Source organism: Oncorhynchus tshawytscha, linkage group LG17, assembly GCF_018296145.1.
Source record: "Oncorhynchus tshawytscha isolate Ot180627B linkage group LG17, Otsh_v2.0, whole genome shotgun sequence".
In the NCBI taxonomy this organism is placed as follows: Eukaryota; Metazoa; Chordata; class Actinopteri; order Salmoniformes; family Salmonidae; genus Oncorhynchus; species Oncorhynchus tshawytscha.
Genome location: NC_056445.1, coordinates 8,472,199 through 8,487,687, shown reverse-complemented (window position 1 = coordinate 8,487,687; position 15,489 = coordinate 8,472,199). Strand labels below are relative to the sequence as shown.

Here is a 15,489-nt window from a genome sequence, read left to right as displayed (position 1 = left end):
CGCTCCATACTACAGTCCTATTACCACAGCTATTCAGTAGAAAATTACTCGCAAAAAAAAGTCATTTTCATGCAAACTTTCTGATATGTATTTACATTATTCAATACAATTAGTATTTACCTGGTGATCCCAAGTGGTGCTTAGTCCTACTTAACAAAACACATTCTAAACAAACTGAGGGGTAGTTCTATTTAATAATAATGGACTTCAAAAGCACGGCGTGACAGAGGAGAGAAGTGAGCTAAGTGTATTACCAGCAGGTCTAACACGATGGTCCGGGAACAGGTCAGAGCCTCGTCACAGCACGGGACACTCTCCACTTTGACAGAAAACGACCCAGCTTCCCTACCACAGCCATCCTATGAGAGAAGGAAGAAAACAGCAGAATTGTAGATGTTTTTTATTTTTAAGAAGCAGTACCATTAATTTCACAGCAGTATAGAAAAGAAAACAAAACAAATATCTCTAACAAAATGAAGAACAATGCTTGATAACCCAATGAAAAGGTGATATCAGATTGGCTTCTGTGACTCACCTCCACTAATGTGTACTGACAGTTCCCATCGTAGCGGTACCATTTAGAGTCAAAGGTTTGATAGTGTCCGTTTCCATACACCAGGCATGTACCAGGGCATGGTTCATCTACACAGCTCCACTGGGCATGGTGGCAGGTGCTGGGAAGTGGATGGAGACAAACTTTTAGGGTGGTGATTCTGAACTTCCACTTCAGTAAAATTTTTTGCTTAGTCATGTATTGATGGAAATTTAAATTTAATTGGACCTTTATTTAACTAGGCAAGTCAGTTAAGAACAAATTCTTATTTTCAATGACGACCTAGGAACAGTGGGGTTAACTGCCTTGTTCAGGGGTAGAAAGACAGATTTGTACCTTGTCAGAAGTAGCAAGGCAACAGTTGTGGCTCACTCACCATGTTCTACAGTTGGTCTTGACACTCTGTCCTGCTTTGAACACTTTGCCGCTGTACTGACAAGTGCAGTTGTCCACAGTGACACACACACCCCTATGGTCTTCCAACTGGCCCCCTGGACAGTAACAGCCACTTGTACAATTCTGAACAGCACTCTGGGAACAACGAAGATGAGTGTCTCATTACAATTCAAAGCTAATTGAATCAATGAACAGTTTTCAGTTCTACTTTTGGGCTAGCATGAAATATTCACTTTTTATTACATTTTTTATGTTAACTCTAATTCTGTGAACTTACTATTGGTTTGCTCAGACTGGCACATGTTTTTTGAGCTGTGTCTATGGCAAATTGTGAGCAATGCACACAAAGCTTCCCCTGGGTGCAACCTGAAACAGACAGTAACATACAGTATTATATTTGAAGGCATATCAAACACACAAAATACTGTAATAACATGTAACAATTAGACCATCAAGAGGCTATTAAATAAAAATATATATTTACCACAATCTTCAGAGCACCGCAATTCTCCATCCTCACATTTGCTGCAAAAGAGTATAAAAAGGTGGATGTAAGATGTTGGTGTATAGGCTGTCTGATCGTCATCAGTGATCAGGCCAACCACCGCTGTGTCATCGGCAAACGTAATGATGGTGTTGGAATCCTGCGCAGCCACGCAGTTGTGGGTGAACAGGGAGTACAGGAGGGGACTAAGCACGTACCCCTGAGGGACGCCCATGTCGAGGGTCAGAGTGACGGATGTGTAGTTGCCTACCCTTAACACCTGTGAGTGGCCCATCTGATCGAGTCAGTTGCAGAGGCAGGTGTTCAGTCCCAGGGTCCTGAGCTTAGTGATGAGCTTGGAAGACACTATGGTGTAGTCAATGAACAGCATTCTTACATAGGTTTTCCTCTTTTCCAGGTGGGAGAGGGCAGTGTGGAGTGCAAGAGAGAGTTTGTCATCTGTGGATCTGTTGGGGTGGTACGCGAATTGGACTGGATCCAGGGTGTCTGGAATGATGGTGTTGATGGTGTTGATGTGAGCCATGACCAGTCTTTCAAAGCATTTCATGTCTACAGATGTGAGTACTATGGGGTGATAGTCATTTAGACAGGTTACCTTGGCGTTCTTGGGCACAGGGACTATGGTGGTCTGCTTGAAACATGTAGATATTACAGACTGTCAGAGAAAGGTTGAAGATGTCAGTGAAGACATTTGCCAGCTGGTCAGCACATGCTCTGAGTACACATCCTGGTAATCTGTCTGGCCCTGTGGCCTTGACCCTTAACCAGCTTAATTTTTTTTAAACCTGCACCCCACGGAAATCTAATTAGCATAATACAAAAATCCCCATAAATATCTGTCAATTTAAGCTAGAGATCTGTTTTTTTTTGCATTGGAAGCGTCTCAATCCACCGTACTTCCACATTTGCGGTGAAAGGTTACAACGCTCAACCGGTGTTTATCAGACCACGACACATCCCAAAAATCGGTCTTCTCCATTTTGCGTCAAAAGACTTGTCTATAGTTGATACGGCTGATCTGCCAACTTCTGTTCTGTCTTTGAACCGCTTGAGCTACACAACCCCCTGTGCAAAGGTGTGACTCACAAACATCTACAGTTGTTTTGCTCTAAGACGCACACAGGCCTCAAGACTCATCTAAAGGTACCAGTTGAAAAATTTAATGGAAGTATACAGTATACAGAGACTGTTTATTGCCAAAAATATGGGGTTAAATATATATATATATATATATATAAAAAACTAAACAAATAATGTTTCCTTATCTTTCTTATATATCTTTTTAGGAGAGACACTTCAGAACAAACTTCCTTTTGATATCTGTTCCTTGTAGTGAATCTGTTATTCAATGTGTTTGTATGGGCTAATAGCAGTAAGGACCAAAAAAAGAACATGTATACTTCAAGGGGTCTTAAAATGTCAAGTCAAATAGCTAAATGATCCTTGGACCTTAAAAATTACATATAGCTTAGTAGAAAGACATTTTGAAGCCCATACACATCTGACGAGTGTTTGCAAGCCCTGCCACATCTGATGAGTGTCAGATCCGGCATAGTAGAATTCAACAATAGTCCCGTATTGATGTGTTGACAGTTTGATGGCTCGTTGGAGGTCGTAGCGGGATTTCTTATAAGCATCCAGATTAGTGTCCCGCTCCTGGAAAGCGGCAGCTCTAGCCTTTTGCTCAGTGCGGTTGTTGCCTGTAATCCATGGCTTCTGGTTGGGATATGTACGTAGGGTTAGACGTACAATGACTCACAAAAGTATTCACCCCCTTGGCATTTTTCCTATTTTGTTGCCTTACAACCTGGAATTAAAATGGATTTTGGGGGAATTTGTATCATTTGATTTACACAACATGCCTACCACTTTGAAGATGCAAAATATTTTTTTGTTAAACAAACAAGAAATAAGAAGACAACTTAACCCCCCCCGTCAATACTTTGTAGAGCCACCTTTTGCAGCAATTACAGCTGCAAATATCTTGGGGTATGTCTCGATAAGCTTGGAACATCTAACCACTGGGATTTTTGCCCATCCTTCAAGGCAAAACTGCTCCAGCTCCTTCAAGTTAGATAGGTTCCGCTGGTGTACAGCAATCTTTAAGTCATACCACAGATTCTCAATTGGATTGAGGTCTGGGCTTTGACAAGGCCATTCCAAGACATTTAAATACATTTCCCCTTAAACCACTTCAGTGTTGTCATTGTCCTGCTGGAAGGTGAACCTCCGTCTCAGTCTCAAATATTTGGAAGACTGAAACAGGTATCCCTCAAGAATTTCCCTGTATTTAGCACCATCCATCATTCCTTCAATTCTGACCAGTTTCCCAGTCCCTGCCAATGAAAAACATGGTGTTCTCGGGGTGATGAGAGATGTTTGGTTTGCGCCAGACATAGCGTTTCCTTGATGGCCAAAAAGCTCAATTTTAGTCTCATCTGACCAGAGTACCTTGTTCCATATGTTTGGGGAGTCTCCCACATGCCTTTTGATGAACACCAAACGTGTTTGCTTATATTTTTCTTTTAAAAAATTGCTTTTGTCTGGCCACTCTTCCGTAAAGACCAGTTTTGGAGTGTACGGCTTAAAGTGGTCCTACGGACAGCTCCTTCTGGGTTATCTTTGGTCTCTTTGTTGCCTCTCTGATTAATGCCCTCCTTGCCTGGTCCGTGAGTTTTGGTGGGCGGCCCGCTCTTGGCAGGATTGTTGTGGTGCCATATTCTTTGCATTTTTTAATAATGGATTGAATGGTGCTCCGTGGGATGTTCAAAGTTTTGGATATTTTTTTATAACTCAACTCTGATCTGTACTTCTCCACAACTTTGTTCATGGTATCGCTTGCTTAGTGCTGCCTCTTGCTTAGTGGTGTTGCAGACTCTGGGACCTTTCAGAACAGATGTATATGTACAGCAGGTCAGCCACCAGGGGGAGACTCGTCGAGGCCTGATGACAGACGGAGTATACATCACGAGGCGATGGCTCCATCTGCTGGAAGTTCCAGGGCTGGACGGGCTCTCCGCCCAGGACTAATTGGGGCTGATTGCTCACCAGCTGTACAAGCCCCATAAGGCTGCCAGAAGGGCAGCACACAGGAGAGGACTGGGGGAAGTAAGGTGACTTCCGTGTAGTTGGAGACGGTGCCCGAGCGAAGACGATGGAGTTTGAATTTGTGTGCCAAACAGGATACAGCAAGACCAGGAGACCAGAAGACGGTATATCTATCCTTTTCTTTTGATTTTTACTTTATAAACACACTTGTAGCCGAGCTAATCATACTCCGTCCATGTCTGATCAGTGTAAACGTCTTGACCAAACCCCCTGGTCTGCCACAATACACTGAGATCATGTGACCGATCATGTGACACTTAGATTGCACACAGGTGGACTTTATTTAACTAATAATGTGACTTCTGAAGGCAATTGGTTGCACCAGATCTTATTTAGCGGCTTCATAGCACAGGGGTTGAATACATAAGCACGCACTACTTTTTCATCTTTTATTTTTCATCTTTTATTTAAACAAGTACTTTTTTCACTTCACCAATTTGGACTATTTTTTTGTCTGTCCATTACATGAATTCCAAATAAACATCCATTTAAATTACAAGTTGTAAATGCAAAAAAATAGGAACAACGCCAAGGGGGGATGAATACTTTTGCAAGGCAAGGTAATGTATACAGCCACATACTAGGGGAGAAGTGAATGGGAACTGTAGAGTTCCCGTGTGTGAAATAGTTTTTGCCCAATCTGCATTCTTTAAAAGCTGTTCACCACTGGAACCAACTACCAGAAAACCAAAAATGCTGACTATAGTGTCAGTGCTCTGACACAAAAAGCGGTATAAAGAAGAGCAGGTTTGTAACCACTTTACTTTACTTTTTCTTTGCTGTTCGTTTTTGTTATCATTCATAAGAAGAACACAAAAAATGTGTCTGTTTCAAATGTTGTTTGTTCGTATATAATGTATTTTCTTTGTTATATGTTACCGGGGACTGCAGATGGAAATTAGCTGTCGAATAAATCTGGTCCAACGCTTTTCTCAAGTGTACTGAGACTTATGGTTTGCCGTTCAAATAAACCTAATAGCAATAATACCAACAAACAGTAGCACGTTCTGTAATAGGATCTCCTGTTTTTTTTTTTTTGTTGTGCAAGAGTCAAATGATTTATGCTGACACTGTCATCTGTAATGACACCTCCATAGCAGTATGTAAGAGGAACTCACCACTGTCGTCCATCGATGGCAACAGGTCCTGGTGGTGTGACTCCTCTCTGATGGTGACATGGACACTGGGCCTTCGGGGTACAGGTGAGCCCCCCGGTCAGATGAGTGCCCTCCATGCAGCCACAGCCCTCCACAGGTGCATCCTCCACCCCACACCTGGGGTCTGGCCGGGATAGGGAGAGACAGGTGCTGTTGCACGCCTGCATTTCGTAGTCAAACCTCTGATTGTTCTCACACGGTACCGCTGGAAATCCAAAATGACATTCATGTTAAACATTTACAGAAAATGGCAGAAATACTGGTCAGAGAGAAATCCAAACCAGTTTAATTGGAATGAATGGCAGTAGAGAAGCAGTTGATGCATTTCCTGCTTTTACTTATGCAGGGAAATAAAAGTCATGTGATACAGTATATCAGAAATTGTGTAATAGAATTATTGTCAATCTAAAATATTGTCTTGTAAATACAGTGTACACAGGTTTTATACCAATTTTCTGTATAAATAGCCTAGAAAATATTTGTTGACAGACAATACATTCCTCAATGTTTGTTTTCTTGGAGAGCTGTTATTATATGATACAATATCAGTACTTGTTTGCATTTACAACTTGTCTAAGTCCTATCACAAACTCATTTCAGCCAGTGTGTGGCTGTGGATTGACTGCATTGTTTGTATGGAATGTAAATTAGAAGCATTATTGGAATCCTTCCACCTAACAAACGTACTGTGCAAATAATATTCAAATCTATTGTTTTACACAATATGGTATCAGAGCACTGGCTGACCACTGGCTTACCAAAATGTCTGACCTTTTATACCGTCATAAGAAGGTTCATGTCCATTCTAGTACTCCAATTGCTAATTCTATGGGTGTTACTCACTGCAGTTGGTGGCCCTTCTCCAGTCACCCACTGTGATGCCCTGGTTGGCACAGGCTTTGGCATAATTTCCCAGGGCCACACACAAACACTGCCACAGCCCAGTTCCACAGGTACACGTTCTCTGGATACAAGCCTGCAAACATGAGGTCACAAATGATTACAAAACATTGTTACGTCATCATTTCCTAGTTAAATTACAAGGTAAATACCAATTCAAATATGTATTTTTGTTTGACCTTAATCAATGTATAAAAAGTTCTCAAGATTTTGTTTGGTATTAGTTGATCCTTGCCTTGTGGTAATTGTCAGTAGGCACGTGATCGTAGCACTTGGCGAAAATCCCACCGGAGTCTCTCAAGGTGTGACACTTCTCGTCTGCAAATATTTCTGAGAGGTAATCGTCCATAGGTTAGAGTAAGAAGCACAAAAACAGAATTAGGATTCCCCCCCCCCCCATTTCTACACAATGTCGTATTGCAAGAGGCATTCACATTCCCCCTAATTCTTAAACGTCATGTAGACAATGTAATGTACCAACAAAGAGCGATAATACTATGTCAAGGGGAACACATTGTCACCACATGCATTATTTTCGTGAAGCTATTCAAACAAACTGATTCATTCCCTTCATAGGAAAACCTACTGAACCCGTTTTGTAAGTCATGAAGCTTTCAGAGGGACTTTACCGTTGTCGGTGTTGATACAGACTTTAGGTATGTTAACAGGACAGTCTCCTACACTCCAGGACAGCGCAAACGGTTCCGCTGCATTTTCTACGATACCACTGCTTGTGGTGAAATCATCAGTGGTATCGGTATTGTAGTTTCCACAAAGTCCTAGTAAAAAAAGGAACATTACCACTTTATTTTACAGTACAGAAATGAGCAGATACATGACATCATTTGTTTGTTCGTTCACAGGATTCAGTCAATGTGACTTAAATACTGATATGACAATGATAATAATGATGATACATAGCGATAATATGTATGTCATGCAGAACCATTATAACGATGAAAGCAAAGTACCTTCTGGCTTCCCTACTTCACTCTGTGGTAGTGTGATATAGAGCTGGAGGTCTGGAGACGTCTGTACTTGGATCTTCATGCCAAAGGATGTCAATACCTGGACATACATGGATGACTGCCAGAACACCATGGCGTTGTCTGACTGATGTAGCTCTTGGATTTCTTCTTTCTCAAACTGTACACTGTTGTGAGAGAATCTGTAGGTATTCTGTAATTGGCAAACAAAAAAGTGTTTTAGATGTTGTTGATTATCATAAAGAGACGTTGAATGTAAAGGGGAAACAAAGGTTATAAGCAGACAAACCGTACCTGGTAAATCTGAAGAAACACGTATTGGATGGAGGACGTCGTCTCAGAAAAATGTATGGTTATCGTCCAATTAAAACCCTGTTTTATTTCATTCATAAAGAATAAGGGAAGTTAGTACTTTAGGTGAAAGTACTGTATGAGTACAACTCAAAACTACCCTAGTGCTGTGAGATTAGAATCTATTGATTTACCTTCGAGGCCATGTATGCGCATTTACCGGGAAGGGTATACTGTTTCCCATCGAACGTGGTCACAAACTGCCCTTCAATCACACACCTGCTAGGGCAGCTGTTCTGAGAGCATAACCACTTGCCATTGTTGCACATACTGTCGAGAAATAAATGAGTATCATGTTACATTTTGATCAGGACAATATCAATAAGTGGACAAATTCAATGAGAAGTCTGGCTAGTTCACAAATAACATCCTTTTCAACACACAGTACCTTCGGAAAGTATTCAGACCCCTTGACTTTTTCCACATTTTCTTAGGTTACAGACTTACTCTAAAACGTATTCATTTGTTTTTTTTCCTTTATCTATCTACACACAATACCCCATAATGACAAAGCAAAAACACTTTAGAAATGTTTAGTAATTTATATATAAAAAAATATATATCACATTTACATAAGTATTCAGAGCCTTTACTCAGTACTTTATTGAAGCACCCTTGGCAGCGATTACAGCCTCGAGTCATCTAGGGTATGACGCTACAAGCTTGGCACACCTGTATTTGGAGTTTTTCCCATTCTTCTCTGCAGATCCTCTCAATCTCTGTCAGGTTGGATGGGCAGAGTCACTGCACAGCTATTTTCAAGTCTCTCCAGAGATGTTCGAACAGGCTCAAGTCCGGGCTCTGGCAGGCCACTCGATCCTGACTAGTCTCCCAGTCTCGGCCACTGAAAAACACACCTACAGCATGATTCTGCCACCACCATGCTTCACCGTAGGGATGGTCCCAGGTTTCCTCCAGACGTGACATTTGGCATTCTTGGTTTCATCAGACCAGAAAATCTTGTTTCTCATGGTCTGAGAGTCTTTAGGTGCCTTTTGGCAAACTCCAAGCGGGCTGTCATATGCCTTTTACTGAGTATTGGCTTCCGTCTGGCTATTACCATAAAAGCCTGATTGGTGGAGTGCTGCAGAGATGGTTGTCCTTCTGGAAGGTTCTCCCATATCCATAGAGGAACTCTTGAGCTCTGTCAGTGACCATTAGATTCTTGGTCACCTCCCTGACCAAGGCCCTTCTCTACCGATTTCTCAGTTTGGCTGGGCGGCCAGCTCTAGGAAGAGTGTTGGTGGTTCCAAACTTCTTTCATTTAAGAACAATGGAGGCCACTGTTGGGGACCTTCAATGCTGCAGAAATGTTTTGGTACCCTTCCCCGGATCTGTGCCTCGTCACAATCCTGTCTTGGCGCTCTATGGACAATTCATTCCACCTCATGGCTTGGTTTTTGCTCTGACATGCGCTGTCAACTGTGGGACCGTATATAGACAGGTGTGTGCCTTTCCAAATGATGTCCAATCGAAGTCCAATTGAATTTACCCCAGGTGGACTCCAATCAAGTTTTAGAAACATCTCAAAGATGATTAATGGAAACAGGATGCACCTGAGCTCAATTTCGAGTCTCATAGCAAAGGGTTTGAATACTTATGTAAATAAAGTATTTCAGTTGTTTTTTTAAATGTAATACATTTGCAAACATTTCTTAAAACCCATTTTTACTTTGTCATTATGGGGTATTATGTGTATATTGTTGAGTATTTGTATTTATTTATTTAATTTTAGAATAAGGCTGTAATGTAACAAAATATGGAAAAGGTCAAGGGGTCTGAATACTTTCTGAAGGCATTGCATACTCTAGTGCAATACTTTTGACTAAAACCACATAGTGCTCTTGTCCAAAATAGACTCATGAGTTCTGATTCTCTCACCAGGTCTGGCATTTAGTTCTGCGTTCTTCCCTTGGTGCATAGTTCCTCCCGGCGTACACACACGGGCAGGCTGACTCACTTACACAGTAATGGCCCTCTGCTCGATCGTTCAATACCTGTCCTGAAACATAGCCATTTAAAACTCTCATCAACCTTATGTGATTGTAACACTAAAGATAATGTTTATAATGGTCTCCCGGCAGATTGCTTAATATGTGATGGTAATTTTAAAAGCAGTGCAGATCTGCTTGCTAAGACATTGTCTGCTCAGTTACAATTAATATTTTTAAGAAACCTTTTACACTTTAGACTACACTTGAAACTGTTTCTCTGGATGACAGTGTAAGGCCTACCTTGGGGGCAGACACAGGTGCTGGTGATGTCCTGATCATTGGTTCTAGGTGCTGGGTTGGAACAGGTGGGAACAAACGCATCACCCTGCTCCTCAAAGTGTAGTTCTCCTGGGCAACTGAACTCAGCTGTTTCGCAACAGACAGACACACAAGTCTTTAAGAATTTGTTAAAGACAAAATTACTTTAACAAGATTAATAGTCATTATAATGTGTTACAACTGTTCATAACATCTTTATAAACTAACAGCTTTTTTCTGAACTGATTTACTTACGACATTGTGTCAAGGTCCTCCAAGCATGGCTGGTCTGACACCGATGGGCAATTTCTTTGTAGAACGCACATCCTACATAAAGCTCTTTTTCATATCCGTAAATATTCTCTTGACAAAGAGTTATGTATTTGCTTGTGTTAGGGTGCAGACATTCAATGTAGCTGGAGAGGAACGTCTGACAGACCTATTACGTAATACATAATACATACAGTACATCATACTGTAAAACAATAGTGCAGACTTCAAAACAGTATCACCTACATTACAGCAACATGGCATTATCTATATAGAAATATTAACATCAAGGCTTGCCAGAAAATTATAGGGTTCTATGTCTTAGATCCATTCATTACCATTCACCAGAAGTCTAGTGTTATTTACCAAGCCATAACCTTCAGGCCAAGCACGCAATACCAGAGACCCCAAACAGTGACACTCGTACTTTACCACCAGATTCAAACGGTGGTCCATGTCCCAAATAGCACTTGAATCGCTATATAGTGGTCAAAAAGAAGTGCATAATTCAGGAAATGTACCGTGCTCTTAGTGCGGAGGGAGTCCATGGTCTGGCACCCGTCCTCTGAATGAACACTCTCTGCAATCAATTGCTGACGGTCATCTAATTTTGCAGGAAAATATAGAGTAGTTAGTACACTGAAGTGTAGTTAAAGTGCAGTTTACAGCAAGAAGTGTAGTTAGCGCACAGCTAACAGCAAGAAGTGTAGTTAGCACCCAGACAATTTATATTCAAGAGGCTGTTCACTGTATTTCTCTTCATACTGCATTTTGCAGATTACTTAGACAATCCATATCTACAATTCAACATGATATACAGTATATATATATACATATATATGTATATATATATATATATACTGTATATCATGTGTATATATATACTCTACCAGTACACAGTACCAGTCAAAAGTTTGGCCACACCTACAGTACTCATTCAAGGGTTTTCCTTTATTTTTACTATTTTCTACATTGCAAAATAATAGTGAAGACATCAAAACCATGAAATAACACACATTTATTTAACTAGGCAAGTCATTTAAGAACAAATTCTTATTTTCAATGACAGCCTAGGAACAGTGGGTTAACTGCCTGTTCAGGGGCAGAACGACAGATGTGTACCTTGTCAGCTCGGAGGTTTGAACTTGCAACCTTCCGGTTACTAGTCCAACGCTCTAACCACTAGGCTACCCTGCCGCCCCACATGGAATCATGTAGTAACCAAAAAAGTGTTAAACAAATCAAAACATATTTTAGATTTTAGATTCTTCACAATCAGCCGACCTCAACCCAATTGAGATGGTTTGGGATGAGTTGGACCGCAGAGTGAAGGAAAAGAGCCAACAAGTGATCAGCATATGTGGGAACTCCTTCAAGACTGTTGGAAAACGTTCCAGGTGAAGCTGGTTGAGAGAATGCCAAGAGTGTGCAGAGCTGTCATCAAGGCAAAGGGTGTCTACTTTGAAGAATCTCAAATATAAAATATATTTTGATTTGTTTAACGCTTTTTATTTTACTACATGATTCCATGTGTTATTTCATAATATTGATGTCTTCACTATTATTCTACAATGTAGAAAATAGTACAAATAAAGAAAAACCCTTGAATGAGTAGGTGTTTTGACTGTTACTGTATATATTTAGAAGAGGTATAAAAAATATGTTTATAAGGTAATTGACCTGGTATATCTGGTCGTCCACAGAGTCCAGTCATTCCAGGGACTAGCTCCTGCTCCAGTTTCACCTGTTAGAGGACAGACCAGCGACCAGTCAATCAATCATGTATTAATAGGTCATCTCGGCACCAGGAACCTAATCAAATTTGTTAAGGATAGCATGAGAGAATAAATAATAGGTAACAACAATGCATTTGAAGCTGTTCATGGATCACTCACCCAGAGAGAGTCGATGCCCACGCCCACACTGCTCCAGATGACAGACAGAGGTAGAACAGTGCTCCTCAGCTTGGTGTTGGTACCGTACTGGAACACATGTTGATAGGTGTGGTCGTAGGGAAGGGACACCCTGTGACAAACACGCCATAGTCAATCGTCATCAATCATCATCATCATCCTCTTCCTCAATGCCAAGTAGGTTAATGATTATTTTAGACTGTATATTTTGTTGGTGAGAAGAAAAGGGCAGGAAAATCTAGCTAATATTTGGTGAAATATCTAATTAATAACTTGGTCATGCTCGAGCTCTCAGATTAATGATGTCTGTAACTGCATTACGCAATAGACTATAGTAAGATCACCTTGGTGCATGTGAAGGTAACCAGATTCATCCATTCATTAATTCCATTTGGAGCTAGCAGCTTATGTAAGATAATTACAGTTTACAAGTCATCCCAGACGTCACAAAAACTGTGAAGGACAGACATTTCCCTATTCAATGTCATCACTTGCTTTGAAGTAATAGTGTAATTGGCAGCATCACAGGCCACGATTAAGACCATTGGATTAAAAATCACATTCGATACAGGATACATACATTATATCCAGCAAACATGTTTTGAATCCAGCTTTACAGTTAACTTTATCAGGGTCTTGAAGACCCACTCCAGAACTGTGTTATGCATGATTTTATATGAAAAGTGACTATATCTGGATCTTTGCAACTACCCCTTTATGTGTTATCTGTTATTTTTTACGAGTAAATAATTAGACATAATTTAACAGCATTAAAATAGAAGAAAATAGAGTAAATAAAAACACAAACATTCTCTGCTCGACGAAGATGGTTCCATTGTACAGAATCCGGGTCTGGATCTTGTTGACGTTGATCTCGACATATTCCAGCAGGCCGTTTTCACCTCGACGCACGGTGATGTCACAGTCCACCCGGTTGTGAGTAAAACGTGTCAGCGTGAACGGACAGGTGGAGTGGACGTAGAATATGGTTCCGTTGAACATCTGGACGACTCCACTGCCAAAGGTCTTACACACATCTGGAAACAAACAGAGACTAGTCAAAAGTCTGCTGCAGTAATAAATCCACATAGAAAAACTGAATTTAAAGGGAAACTTTTCCATCACTTTTCAACCTTTTCAATTGTCTTGAACATTTAAGTTGAGTAGAGTTCAGTAGCGTTAATGTTATGTACGCATTAGATATAATTTCATTTCCAAAGCTATTGTTAAATAATCTTTGCTAGCCAAGTAATGTGTTGCTTGCTACAGTGGTTCTTCCTTTAAATGTTTTGAGTTTATGCCGCAACCGTTTGTGGTAGATGGTGGCAGATTATGGTAAATTGCGTCATTCTGGCAACAATGGCTGACACTTAAATAATGTGCAATTGAATTCTCTGGCACCCCGCAAGCTGTGCTATAGTACGTAACTTTTAAAGGAAGAACCACTGTAGCTAGCTAACCTAGCTAGCTTTAGTGAGGGTTGGGTGTCTCTGATAGAACTGGCTAGCTAGCTAGCTAGATTATTTCTAGCAAAAAATAATCAAAATGTTCCCTCCTGCAGTAGATTGTTCTGGTCTGGCACCTCAGCTGCCTATGGACAGACCCAGTCAATGTATGTAGTCTTTTGTATCATTTATTTATCTAGTTCAGAGTGAAATTAAAATATGTTCATGAAAATGAACCCCTTATTTATTCTTAATCTTGTGTGGAATTGTTTCTCTGACTCTGTCTCTTCATTCTCCACAGGGTAACTGTCAACTTGCGAGTTGGAAAATGAATACTGGAGGTGAAGGAATCTGCATTGTAAGTATACATTTGATGTTAAAACACATAATTTTCAAATACAGATGTTAAGTGCACAGAGGTCATTTGTACGTTATATTTTATATTTCAGATGCGAGCCTCCAGTGACAATTCAACAATGGACCAAGTTATTTCAGCAACAAAAAAAAAGATTATTGAAGCACTCCTTGTCCATCATGCTATTGTGATTTTGTGCTGAACTTTGTAGTTTTATGCATTGTATTTTAATGTAGTCTAGCTACAGTATGTAAGGTAAAACGCTACATTATCCATTAATTAAATTACATGGTAACATATATTTGTGAAATATTTTTTGGAATATATTTTACTAGCTACCACAGCATGCTGTCAAAATGTATTTTCACACCACTTACTTAAATATATAAATACACATGCAGAAATATATAAAATCGCCAATTCTGTAACATGTCAATATATTTATGTGCATTTAAATATATGTAAATATAAAGCTTAAACATATCTTTAGATATTTATAATTTACATATGTATAATTAAAAACATTTACATACAGATTGTTAATACATTTGTCTATACATTTTGTTTCAGTATGAGCAATATAAAGTTTTAAAAACAGTGATTTTCAAGTACTAAGAGATTCATGAGGACGCGGGGAGCAAGAAAATACTATGCAGGCTTTGAAACTCACCATTTTTCTTGTAATTCGACCCTGTGAAGCGTTTTTTAAGACCTTTCTTCTTACAGTTATCTTTTTAACCACAGATCATAGAAACGTATCGTTTTCACATATGTAGACAGACTGGTTTGGTGCTGGAGTTAATGAATATGAGGTTGAAAAGTGTCGGAGTTGCCCCTTTATGGGCCGGTTTCCCAGACGCGGATTAAGTCTGGTCCAGGACTAAAAATCATTCTCAATGGAGATTCAACAATAAAAGAGCTTTTTAGTACATGACTAGGCTTGATCTGTGTCTGGGAAACTGGCCTTCTATGTATATGTAATTTAGAGGAAGGTACTTTACTTACTTTGATGGATATCAGAGGTTGAAACAGAACCAACTGGGCCTAGAACTAGAAATAACAAAATATTAATATGCCAGCCAATCCATACGCAAACTGGAGTACAATTCTGTACAGTAATAACTCCTTTTACCATATATACTTTTTCAGTGGGGACAAGCAGTTAACCCGGATAAAAATGCGCAAAGAAACTAATCACAGTCAAGTTTCAAAGAACACCTACTGTACCTGAGACAAGAGAAAGTAAGACAGCTACCAGAGTCCACCCTGGAGGAACCATGCTGCCTAGCTCACCAGTC

The 15,489-nt window shown here is 40.1% G+C and overlaps 1 protein-coding gene across 1 annotated transcript in view; it reads right to left on the bottom strand.

The window, feature by feature from the left end:
- LOC112217150 (mucin-2) overlaps positions 1-15,489 on the bottom strand; it is a 35,820-nt gene that overhangs the window by 11,544 nt on the left and 8,787 nt on the right. Inside the window, exons 3-22 of the mRNA XM_042299973.1 lie at positions 15,197-15,241; positions 13,200-13,428; positions 12,374-12,503; positions 12,159-12,222; positions 11,000-11,082; positions 10,464-10,647; positions 10,191-10,316; positions 9,838-9,958; positions 8,091-8,226; positions 7,900-7,977; positions 7,591-7,798; positions 7,249-7,398; positions 6,855-6,949; positions 6,563-6,695; positions 5,681-5,924; positions 1,434-1,474; positions 1,227-1,315; positions 930-1,084; positions 536-674; positions 255-359 (exon numbers count right to left, since the gene is read on the bottom strand). Of these exons, the coding sequence (XP_042155907.1) occupies positions 255-359; positions 536-674; positions 930-1,084; positions 1,227-1,315; positions 1,434-1,474; positions 5,681-5,924; positions 6,563-6,695; positions 6,855-6,949; positions 7,249-7,398; positions 7,591-7,798; positions 7,900-7,977; positions 8,091-8,226; positions 9,838-9,958; positions 10,191-10,316; positions 10,464-10,647; positions 11,000-11,082; positions 12,159-12,222; positions 12,374-12,503; positions 13,200-13,428; positions 15,197-15,241 (2,555 nt within the window). The remainder of the gene's footprint in view (positions 1-254; positions 360-535; positions 675-929; positions 1,085-1,226; positions 1,316-1,433; positions 1,475-5,680; positions 5,925-6,562; positions 6,696-6,854; positions 6,950-7,248; positions 7,399-7,590; positions 7,799-7,899; positions 7,978-8,090; positions 8,227-9,837; positions 9,959-10,190; positions 10,317-10,463; positions 10,648-10,999; positions 11,083-12,158; positions 12,223-12,373; positions 12,504-13,199; positions 13,429-15,196; positions 15,242-15,489) is intronic.